The sequence below is a fragment of the Mixophyes fleayi genome, chromosome 3 (assembly GCF_038048845.1).
Source record: "Mixophyes fleayi isolate aMixFle1 chromosome 3, aMixFle1.hap1, whole genome shotgun sequence".
Classification (NCBI taxonomy): Eukaryota; Metazoa; Chordata; class Amphibia; order Anura; family Limnodynastidae; genus Mixophyes; species Mixophyes fleayi.
The window spans coordinates 132,849,854-132,862,542 of record NC_134404.1 but is presented as its reverse complement, the minus strand read 5'-3'; the positions used below and the strand labels follow the sequence as shown (position 1 = coordinate 132,862,542).

General features: G+C 38.4%; 1 protein-coding gene across 1 annotated transcript; it reads left to right on the top strand.

The window, feature by feature from the left end:
* Positions 1-314: 314 nt before the first annotated feature.
* Positions 315-11,671, top strand: LOC142142779 (phospholipid scramblase family member 5-like). Its single transcript, XM_075200594.1, has 7 exons — positions 315-827; positions 5,224-5,298; positions 9,190-9,382; positions 10,195-10,306; positions 10,685-10,784; positions 11,342-11,400; positions 11,501-11,671. The coding sequence occupies exons 1-7, from the start codon at positions 395-397 to the stop codon at positions 11,525-11,527; spliced, it is 999 nt and encodes a 332-aa protein (XP_075056695.1). The 5' UTR covers positions 315-394; the 3' UTR covers positions 11,528-11,671.
* Positions 11,672-12,689: the final 1,018 nt, after the last annotated feature.

The following is a 12,689-nucleotide window of genomic DNA, read 5'->3' as shown; positions in this document are numbered from 1 at the left end:
AATTAAAATATAAACTAATTTGATTTGCAGCCCTAGACCTGGGAAAGGGCTTTTCTGCAAGATTGACAGTCGTCGTGAGTAAAGAATGTCAACTGACTCTTGTTGTCCTATAATCCCTGCAAGAATTTAGTTGACTTTCATTCTCCTTTTATGCTCACCCATCTCTTGGGATGACAGGTCAGAGTGAGCCCCCTGCAGAGGATTAAACTGTATCCGGTTGGTTGGGATGGAAACTCCAGCAGGCACAGAGAAGAGAAATTGATAAAGGACTTAACTGGACTCAGACTCTCAAACATACAAGTTTGGATGACACAATCACACCACTTAACTGAGTAGGAGATTGTAACAGTAGCACAGTTTTACCTGATACCTTACTCGGTGCAGACATTTTGAGATGTCGGTTATACATTCTCAACCTTCCCCTTTCGGCTATCTCCAGAGAGAGAGACACATTGAGCCTCACATTAGGGTCCCTAAAGACAGCAAAATGTGCAGATGTATGGAACTTTTGCAAGGACAACCTTCTCTTCAACAGGATGACAACCTGAGAAGTTCAAACAGAACAAATGAAAAGAGTATAGAGCAACAACCACAAAACATATCTTGGGATCCTAAGAGTGTAATAACTTCAAGAAAAGGAGGAAGACAGGTAACATGTGCACATTGTCTGTTGGCTACATGTTCTCAGATCAGACCCACAGACAGAGAGCTGAGGGTGCAGAGAACTCTAACAATGGTGGAAGAATTGGATGAATCAGTTTATTCAGAGCTGCAGATTTTAGCAGCTGCACAGCAGTTCTGTATAACTTCCAAAGCCAAACCACAAGGTAAGGTGCTTTCCAGAATAATTCTCTTATTTTACTTTTTTTTTTTTTTTTTTTAGCATAAATCAAATCCTAAGCACTGCGTCACATAAAACAAGTACACTGAGTGTTATATACTAACATTGCTCAAAGGTGAAAATATATATTAGAACTAGAGCAACCTATCAGAAGTTAGCTTTTTATCCACTTAGTTCAAGTTAGAGAATGAAATCAAATATCTTATTGGCTACTATTGCATTAGGGAAGATTTGCACCTTTGAGCTATGTTAGTAAAAGTTCTCATTAAGTATGATAGTCAATGTGACAGTTTACACACAATAAATATTGAAAGAACTCACACAAGAAAATGGCAAACTAAATATATGACTGATGTTATTCAGTGGATAAATCTATGTTTCTGTTTAGTGGCATTTATATAGTATGAATGGTAGACTTAATCAATGACACTCACACCATTGAGCTTTGTGTAGGTGTCTGGTCATGCCTATTTTAGGAGGGGCAGACTTACATTCAAGGTTCATGTCATTACTGCCAATTCTATTGCCTGCATGTCATACAGGTTACTGGATATGTAGGCATTAATAGACACCCAGCTCAATGAGACAGTATGACGAGTATGGGTATAAAAAACAAAAATTACTTAACTTTTTTACCTGAAAGTTTTATATAACTCCTATTGTGAAAATAATCACACAATTTATTTTAATGCCATGAACATTGTGTTTTAAAGGAGCAATCCCATGAAAAATAGGTTTGCTTTTAACAGAAATAAATGTGGCAGGCTATAAGAAGAATGTTGGTATTTGCCATTTTTTCTTGGTTTGTTTCTTCAGACTATTATTAATAATTTAAAATTCTGCACATTGTCATGGACAACCATGGCAACCACAGTCAAATGGCACATAATGTAATGAACTTTGTCTCTCTGTGTACTGTAAAATTCCCCTCTTCCTCCTTCCCCATCTGCTTTCACATGACATGCTGAGGGCTGTGAGCTTGTGTCTGTGTAACTGCCACCATAATTTTTGCAACTGCTTAAAATGACTGATGCATGCTTCAAGGGTTCTTAACTTGCTATTTAAAAAACAAATAATTATAAACCTTCTATATGGGATTGCTGAGATGAGAACCTTAAGCACATCTGGGCTTCATAAAGGTCTCATCAGACATTCTTTAAAGACCCAAATTCCCCACTTCCCCTAAAGAACTCAGGCTTGAGATCAGTGCATGTTCAATAATCAGTTGCTGAAGCAAATGTGTGTTGAACGACCATGTTCCCAAATACATCATACTACTCTTTAGACATATTGACATTTAGTCAAACTATTTGTGCTGTACAATTAAAACCCACTAACATTAGGCAGGTAATGTGGCGGTAGGGCCAGGCATGTATTTGGAACTCACACATGCTCTCCTCCAAAACAAAGAACTTCCTTATAGGTTAATCATAGATAAACTGTTAGTGAGTAAACGATTCAGACTTCAGTTCTAGTAACAAGTATGTAAAGCAGTCACCCCTAAATGGTGGCAAGTATACAAAGCAGATCGCTTTTCTGGTGATTATTATGACATGTAGACCCCAATCCTATTGGAGTCCACATGTCATGGCAGACTTGGTGTGCAAGCACACAGCACTGGCCCATAAGTAGCGGCCCATCTTTAAAGAGGGGTTTTTGGTACAAAATATATTTATCAATATAAAAAACAAGGCTATTTTAATGTTGCTTAACCAAGCGGTATAATATTATTATAAATTATAAATCTTAAGTAATGAAAATATATAATGGAACAAAAGCACAAGCCTCACTTTACATTGCATTTTATTTTATATGTTTCTTCCCTCTACAGCACCATTTTCTTTACATACCTGCCAGATTATTATGGGGTATATATATATATAATCTATTATAGCAATAGATTATATAATATTGTTCTATTACAATAGTTAACACAAAGGCTTATTTATTAAAGTGCTGTAACAACTGCAGGGGAATGGAACAGATACACACAGATGTCTTATCTTATAAACGATGGACCACCTACCGTCTGCTTCGGATCCACGCCAGCCTCTCTCTGTCTCTGCACAGTCTTCAGTGAGGGCCTGACTCCTGGACCATCCAGGGGGAGTACATTAACGGAGACAGACAGGTAACATAGAAAACAACATGCAGTAAATAACAGGCCAGCAACCACCTCACTAATGGTCACAGGCCTAGTTTCACTCACCTGGAAACGGACCACTCCCGCTTCTGCTCACCTGTCCTGGGCCACCTGTGTCCACCGGTAGTCAGCCGCTCAGCATGCCTCCACCTGCTGCCTGAACCCTGGCTTTTAAGCCTGCCTGTCTTGGGGCCCAGGACTTTGGGTGCCCTTCCGGACCAGATAGAGGGGCCTTTTATGCCACTCTCAGCAACCTACACACTTAACAACCCAGGGTCAGGTACCCCGCTATACAGCTATAAGGGCCTTCTGTCCTGCTATCAACAGGGACGTAATGTCCCTCTAACCACTAGAGCCTAAAGCCCTTCTACCCTATCAGGGCCTAGCATCCTTTTAGACTGTCAGAATCCTGGAATGTTGGGGGTCCTATTTTAAAAAAAAAATGGGTAGATGAAATTTAGAACTCCAAACAGCCCCTGTGTTAAATCAATAGCACCCACGTTTTATAATTAGGCCTCCCTTCAGGCCCAACACTAAAAAAATAGTATTCACATTTGATACATAGATCTATTTCCCTCCAACGAGCCCTGACATTAAAATAATAGCATACTCATTTAATAAACAGACCTATTTCCCTCCAACCAGCCCCAACATTAAATTAATAGTATTATACTCTATATATGCCGTTTATCACCCATGACTCCCTTCACCACCCCCACTGTTATTATAGGCTACCCACCTACGTCTGTTAACAGTGCCGCAAAGAGGACTTTTGTCCCATGGTACAGCAACTTCTTAAAGCCCCCTCCATAGACACAGAAAGTGGCATGGGCACACCAGGTGGGTGACTCCGTCCATGATCAAGGCAGACACAGAACCCTGTACTTTGTACCTGTCCCCCTCCTCTCTTGGCACCCCTGCCTATTAATCATCCGCAGCACCATCCACTTTATTATCCTACTTCATAAACCCCCTCAGTTATCCCTCTTCATCCGCCACCAATTCTCTAACCTTACATAGTAGAAGAGGTGGTTAGAGGAGTCTGTTTGTACATTTCATCACATTATGCTACTTCCAGGCACTGATAATTTTGGATTGTGGTGCTGCAGTGATTAGGTTACCACAGCACTGCCATCCAGCCTCCGGTGATCAGATACAGACAGTGACTGCTATACCGGCGCTTCTACTGTGTAAGCTAAGAGAAGCAGTTGAGACAGCAGGACAGTCAGCTTTTAGACTGTGTTTCAACGAGATGCAGACACTTAGAGCACAGATGAAAGCACAGAGCACCATTGCCATATCTGACCAGCTGTGAGTTAGCAGGAAAATACTTTAGATTGACGCAGGTGGACACTGCACCACGAAGTGGGGTGGCTGGTGACGTAGCATGTTATTTTATTAGCTAACTATTGAATTTACTCCTAGATTTCCCAGGACATAGTCATCTAACCTGTTTTTTTTTTTCATTTTGCCTTATGCATTCTGAAATAGTTGTATAAAAATATAACTAAGAAATGTTGTATAGCAAGCTTTGTCATACAGTACAGTGTTTATCCTCCCTTTTTAGAGTTTTGTAAATACAGTGATTCCTGCAAAATGTGATGCCGGTGTAGAATAATCTAACAGTGTCAAATCCCACGCAGTACATCATAAATAGGATTTCCAGACATTACTGGATGATGCAGAATGAAAACCCTGCTCCAAGTATTGCGACAGAGAAATACAAATGATGACTGTGTCACCTTTTGTCTGTAATTACTATACCTTGGCTAAGTAATAGCAGCACCCGCAATATACTAACATCAGAAGGCACATGCTACAAACATCACTAATAGCGACTAATTGATAACATTAAGGTAATTGAGACTGATAAGGAAAAGCTTCATAGATAACAACTACAACTGCCCAAAAATAAGGAGAACTGTTTTGAGAGTAAAAACTGAGACCCTTAGACATAACATTATCTGCACAAAACATAATTATGTGTCGCTCAAAGCTGGCAGAAATATAAATTATACACAAAGCTGATGATAATGAGACCATATGGTAATTGATGTAGGGTGCTCAGTGTTCTTGGCTTTTTTGCCTGACTAGTCATATATTGAATACTCGCTGAATGACCTAGTGCATTTTATTTTCATTAACCAAGAGTGCAATTTCATAAATGTTATGGTTGGTGTCTGTTTTGTAATATGGATTTTATTACTTGGATGGATGTAATCATTGCCTTCTGTTCTAGGATTAAGCTGCCAATCAAAGAAATTATACATTATTTCCAGCCGCACAGCCAAGCAATTACTTGTCGCTGTTGAAGGTAACTGTTATTATGAAAACACAACAATCTGTCAAAGTATATGTGTGGGTGGACTTGAAATCTGTGTTTCTGTAAAAACCAAGGCTGTATTTACAGTTGCGCTGTTCTAAACATTGCTGGTTTATGTGCCCTAAAATAGTAATTGTTCACTCCACAAACTTGTCCAACACCACTATTATGTGTACTGGGTATATATAATAGATGGGTGGCAAAAAGTGAGTAGTAAAAAGAGAAATTAAATGGAAAAAGTCTTTAATTACAGTTCCTTTAAATGTACTGCGCTACACCTGTGTCTAATCAGCTTATATGGTTAATACAGCCATGTGTGAAGCAGATTTTTCTCCCTTATTCCGCACATGAATGAACTGTAGCACAACTGTTACGATTATTTATTTGCTAGACTGCACACACTTTCACATTAACCTTAACTAAATGTCACTCAACTAGACTGGATTACAATTAAACCCCAATGGGAAAAACTGTCCTTATGGAAAGAGAACCCTCATGACTGCAATATATCAGTTATACTTGTTATAGATTTCTTTTCTTAAATTAATTTTAGTATACTACAAGAGACCCAGCTACAACATAATCACTTACCAGAAGTCTTCACTAGTGTTACAGTTACAAAATATTCCATGGTAGTACAGGAAGTTATTTTAATTTTTACAATAACATCTATGAACATTTCCCCTTGATTTGGCAACTACTTTTAATCTTCTTCTTAAAAACCAAGTAAAGCCACTACTTGACATTGATATATGTATATATACATTAAATGGATAAAAGTATGTGATGACCCAAACATCACATCCATATGTGGTTGTTGAAAATCTCATTCCAAAGTCATGGGCATTAATATGGAGATGGTCCCACCTTTACTGCTATAACAGCCTCCATTCTTCTGGAAAGGGTACCACCAGATTTTAGAACATGACTTCAGGAATTTGCATCCAGCCACATGAGCATTAGTGAGGTCGGGCACTGATATTGGGCAATAAGGTCACAAAGTCAGCAATTCCAATTTATCCCAAAGGTTTTCAATGAGGTTGAGTTCAGGTCTCTATGACGGCCAGTCAAGTTCTTCCACACTAAACCGCTGACACCAAAAAGGGCCTTCACCAAACTGTTGCCACAAAGTTTGAAGGATACAATTCTCTAGAGTGTCATTGTATGCTTTATTATTAAGATATTCCTTCACTGCAATTAAATGGACTAGGCCAAACCATGTGAAACAGCCCCTGGCAATTATTCCTCCTCTAGAAAACTTTATAGTTGGCAGTACACGTTCGGGTACAAAGCACTCTCCTGGCATCTACCAAGTCCAGATTAATCCGTTAGACCGTCAGATGGTGAAGTGTGATTCGTCCCTCCAGAGAACAGGGTTTTTTTTCTAGTTGTACATACTTAACAATTCAGTGTGGATAGAACGGTGCATAAATAATGTGTTTTATTCAGTAACATATTATAAAGCTACATGCTATCATCATGTGCTATCAAATACAGCACCTTGTTGTGTATTAGAGAGACAATTGCCTGCAGACTTGTCAAATCTTTTGCCCTACAGGCTGAGAGCACTGAGATTATCAGTGTGCAGTACATGTACTCAACAAGAACTGGACTGCTGGATAAGTATGGATATGTGAAATTGTATTTGCCCATGCTATGCAGCTGTTAGCTGCCTCTTAGCTAAGATAGCCCCTGAAACATATAAATAATAATATTATTAGCATGTAGTCTGGTGTTTTTAGGAATACATATTCCCAATACGCTCATGCCCAGACTCTATAAATCAACTAGAGTAAAGCTAGGTACACACTACATAATTTTCCACCAACTTTTTATGCCGATCGATTTTACATGCGATCGATGTTCTGATCGCTCGGTCCATGGACTGCATACACACTAGCCTTGTTTAGGACGATAAAGGCAAGATTGGACATCCCTTTAGCGACTTTTTACAGCCATGTTGTCGTGAGCAATGACTGTAATTTCGTACTCACTGCTGTGGATCGGTCAGCAATTTATACACACTACACAGCGGAAACGAGATTGGAACGAAAATATTACGACCAACCAAATGAGGCGATAATCGTCCATTTGGGCAGACTTTCGACCATCGTGTCACTACACACACTGATCCGACTTTTGAACAAGCGGTCGTATGTCGGCTGATTTAGCCGATTATTGGATGAAAACTGTGTAGTGTGGCTTAGTGGTCCTATAATTAACATAGCTTTCATATGACTGATCATATGTAGCATGTTATTGTTTGCATGAAATTATTAAATGTGTGATTCACTCTGGATTGGCCTCTCCTCATTGTTTCCAGTTCCATGGGGGGTATTCAATTGTCAGCAATTTTTTTTTTCTGTTGCAGCGTAAAAAAAAAAAATCTCCCATGGGTATTTGACGGCAATAGCGACCGTTTTTAGTTAGCGCAGCGGGAAGACTCGCGCAATTCAATTGAAAAAGAGGGAACACTGCCCCCATGCGTTAAACATTGTGTTTGCGAGTTTTTAGGGAGTGAAGGGGAGTTTTAACGCAGTCAAGTATAACACAAAAAAAAGGTTTTGCATACATTTTCATACATTAGATTGCATTACACATTGATAATATCTACATTACAGTACTTTCTTTAGCATATTTTAATTGAACTATTATTTACCATAGAATCATCTATACCATGTCAAAACACATTACTACATTCATATTTGTACCAAAAACATACATAAATATAATTAATTAGTGATTTTATTTATTATTTTTATGTTTATTTTATTTCATTATTTTTTCACAAGAAAATCAACTTACACAAGTTAGGCATTAGTGATAAACATAAGTTTAACTTTTTTTCTACATTATTACATGATTTCAAATACTTTTACAGAGGTTTTTCATTTTTAACACACCCCAAAGAGGTGCGAGATAAAACAGCATATTTTCCTGATTGACACGCCGCGTTAAAAAACAATTGAATAGCTTTTAACACGGTTGCCTCTCGTACATCCTATACTTTCAATAGACCTTCTACTGGAGCGCGAGAGGACCATTCCATGAAAAAAAAACTGAGCGTTAAAAATGGAATTGAATCGCGGGTAAAGTTTACCTGCTTGAAAATTATAAAAAACAGTGTTAAAATGACTTAACGCGGTTAAAAAAAAAACTCGCTGACAATTGAATACCCCCCATGACTGCATTTTATCCATACAATGCAACACTACAAAATGTATGACACGAGTATCTCTGAGGATTTCGTGTATGACCTTGTATTCAAGCATGCGAGCATACATTAGATTCATATTCTAGATAGGGTGTAAATAAGGGGAAGGGACTGTTATGGTGTGTGGTTAGCTGGACCGCTGAACAAAACGTAATGGTGGCAGGGTATAATAGCAGTTTTTTGGATGTTTTTGCATGTGGTTTAAAGATGGGTACACACTACACTGTTTTCGTCCAATAATCGGCTAAATCAGCCGACATACGACCGCTCGGCTAGTGTGTGTGCAGTCCATGGACCGAGCGATCGGACCATCGATCGCATGTAAAATCGCTCAGTATAAAAAGTTGGTTGAAATTTCTGTAGTTTTAGTCTCCTATGAACACAATTGTGATTACTTATGACCTTTACCCATGTGAAACTGGATTAAATATCTTTCTAAAGTCAATTAAAATATAAAGATTATAAACTACTGTACAGGCCATTGTGTCATTACAAGATATAATCTATCTTTTGTAGTCACTGGGCAGCCTAACAATTTTGCCTCAGAAGGTGTCAATGTAAATGGTTCTTTTTCGGATGCCTTAAAGAAACATGATTATAGTGGGATGTATTATTGGATAAATCATCTTCTGAGAAACCACTCATTTATACCTACTTTATCCATGCAGAGTCCAGCTGCCTATGCCTGCAGCTATGTGGTCCTGCCCGCTCCTGCTGCCTGCGTCTCTGTGACCAGAACAGAGAGGAAGTCCTGAGGTTCTGCAGACCATACCGGGTGGATGTGTGCTGCTTGTTCTGCTGTCTTATGGTCATCAGAGTATTCTCCTCATCTAACACTCTCTTAGGCTTTGTACAGCAGAGGTGAATTCAGACTGTCACTGAGTATATTATAATAATAGCTCTCATTGACAATAGCTCTGTTCAAGGTTTGTGCAGAAAAATCGTAACATTACAACCACACATATGATGACAAATTGAGCCTTTTTTCTGTTGTAACAGCTAGAAATAGAGCACAACACTTAACCCCCCCCCTTAAAAATCCACACTCCTGATAGACACTATACAAGCTCTGTACCGAAGTGGCAGCCATCATATGTATTCTGCAGTAAAATAAGCAGCATATCATACTTTTAAATTGATGTATCAGAGTGGTTAAATAATGAAATTTGCAATTACCAGAAGAGTTCTGGCGATGTAAGCTGTATGTGAACAACAGCTGACGTAACACAATTGTTTGCCTCAGTGTGTATTGTTATCATTTCATTATATAAAACCCAACAATCATCAGCAAATTAAGCATAATACAAAGGACTGTTTAAGTAAAACAAGCAAAAATACAGAACAAACATAAACATAATACAGAACATACAAAAGCATAAAACAATAATGCAAGATTAAGCAAAATACATAAAATGTAATAATAGAACAAGCAAATTACAGAACAAACATAAAGCAGAGCACACAAGATGCATGATACAAGGACCCACATATGTTAGTGAGATCTTACAAGCTAATGGGATGATGGATAGATGCGGTGTACACTATAAAACACAATTATTTTCATTACCATCAATAATTTAATTTTGCAAAAAACATTCTATATTTAAATGAATCTCAGTTTGCTGCTTTAGGGATTGTTGCTCCTGATTCACATCACAGTTCTCCTGGTTCAGGTGGAGCTTGTTTAGCCCAAACCTCTCAGTGTACAGCTCAGAAGGAAGGAGAGTGATGGATATCCAAGGCTCCTGGAGCGCAGCTCGCTGTCACTCTGACCAGGAATTCCAGGTAATTATCAACCCTGCCTGGAGAGGTGGGAGTGAGCAACATTTGATCTGGATTATTATAGCCCACCATCTATAATAAACTGTAAACTGTGATGTCCAGTAATTGAGCCTGGTAATATAGACTGTTACTATTATAACTTATGGAGATTTTCCTTTCTCACTTAAACACAACACCCCGGTACTCCAGCCCATAAGCAAAATCTCTCAATATAGATCCAGCTGCCTCACTGCTTTTACTGTACGAGTTGTATCATTAAGGTTCTAATTTAATAACATAAAGGTACACAAAGTTGTCATTACTAAAGAATTTTAAAAAACAAATATAATTTGAACTACAATTAAACAACATAATTGACGTGATGTCCCAATCTGTGTGCAGGTCACATCACTGGATGGACGACTAGTTGCTCTCATTTGGAAAAGGTGGCCAGGATTTAATGAGGATTATAACATGGACCATGACTTCTTTGGCCTGGATAGTACGTAAATATTATTGGACTGTATTGGAGCGTATGTATTAAAAAATATATAGCCTAGAACAGCCGTTGTTCTGTATGGTGTATATAATAAAATGTCATAAAATGATGATGGAATTCTGTAGGTATGCTGACTGTGTATGAAGCAAGCAGGTGATTCCTCTACACAACAAATAGGGTAGAAAAGCATGTTATTCAGTTTACCGATAAGAAACCTAAAGCTGTAGCCAGCAGCATAATGTTAATATCAGTCAGATGCTTAGTTGAACTTGGAGAACAGAATGCAGCCCAGCAGGGTAGTATCTAAAATACTACTTATGTTTTCGTAGATACCTGAGATTTCATACTACCGAGGTATCTAGATAATCCAGATTATTGGGAACACACAGCATTAGTTTTTTTCCTTACTCACAGCTGACACTTAAAATGAAACAAGCATCGATATTCACATTTGTGATCACATGACTTGACTTTCCATTAAAAGTATAGGAGCCCTACTCAGGAGTGTGTAATCTACATGAATATGCCCCACATACCGCTAATGTTACTTTGTTTTTCAGTTTCGGCTTCACTCAGCCCCACGGACAAGGCCCTTCTTCTGGCTGCAACCTTTTTGCTGGTAAGGAACCTGTTGCTTTTTTTTTTTTAATCAACTATAAGTAACATTGATGTCATCAAGAGTGTCCCACATTAAATTTTTTTTGCATTTTTCGTTGTAGAATTACATGTTTTTTGAGATGAGCTGAAAAAGGACACAGAGGAACAACTTGGGTCTCCATAGAGCCACATAAAAGATGTGCAAAAACATGGTAGACCCTTAGATATAATTTGGTCATATCCGGAGTCTGAATTTGTCTTAGTATATGAAATAAAGTATGTGTTTGTTGTAATTAATGTAGATGAAGGTTACATAGTAGAAGCAACTGTGCTCAGGCAAGAAACAGTGCCAATATATGGGACCCCAAGGGCTAGATTTACTAAGCTGCAGGTTTGAAAAAGTGGGGATGTTGCCTATAGCAACCAGATTCTAGCTTTCATTTATTTAGTACCTTCTACAAAATGACAGCTAGAATCTGATTGGTTGCTATAGGCAACATCTCCCCTCTTTCAAACCCGCAGCTTAGTAAATCTAGCCCCAAGTAGAAGATGAATCTGCAATGAATAAATTAAAATAATTTCTTCAGTAGACTAATAAGAGGTGGTTTTAATGCTGTACATTGATAATCAATCAAGATTTCTTATCTGCTACCTGTTGGAATATTCTTTTATATTTCTGTAGCTTTGCATTTTTCAGATTGTTATGCAGTTTGCACCAACCAGTTAGAGTGAGTTATCATCCAGAGACAGCAACAGAACGTTGCCACCCAATGGCCACATAATGAAACATTGTAGAATACTTAATGAACGTGCTCATATGCACTGTGATTTTAACAGCCAATTAAGCGGTTTTAGACCTAATTGACTTCAAATTGCAACTTGCAAAAAAAACCAAAAAAAAAACCCTGGGTTGATCAACATGGGATCTATCAGATGTTTATTGAAGTGGATGTAAATCCAGTCAGATGGTGACCACATTTTGCCTTGTATACAGTCATTGTCCGTCTGTAGCATCTAGCCATTAGAACAGTGTTGGCTAACCTGTGACACTCCAGGTGATGTGAAACTATAATTCCCAGCATACCATTCCAGCAATAAGCTGCTATATATTGGCAAAGCATGCTGGGAATTGTAGTTTCACAAATTAGGACAAGGTGCAGAACAGCTGGATGTTTCAGGTTTGTCCACACAAGAATATGGCCAAATCCAACATCTGTCATTAGACCATCTATGGGCATCTTTAGATTGTGTTTAAAACACAATCAGAGCAGCCGGGCAGCACACTGTCACTGCCAGACGGACCTGCACATA

What these genes read in the sequence shown, in the direction of transcription:
- LOC142142779 (XM_075200594.1), top strand. Translation starts at nt 395, where the DNA reads ATGTCGGTTATACATTCTCAACCTTCCCCTTTCGGCTATCTCCAGAGA. An exon ending in TTAGGCTTTGTACAGCAGAG is followed by an intron (nt 9,383 to 10,194) that starts GTGAATTCAGAC and finishes CTCCTGGTTCAG; the next exon opens with GTGGAGCTTGTTTAGCCCAA. An exon ending in ACTCTGACCAGGAATTCCAG is followed by an intron (nt 10,307 to 10,684) that starts GTAATTATCAAC and finishes ATCTGTGTGCAG; the next exon opens with GTCACATCACTGGATGGACG.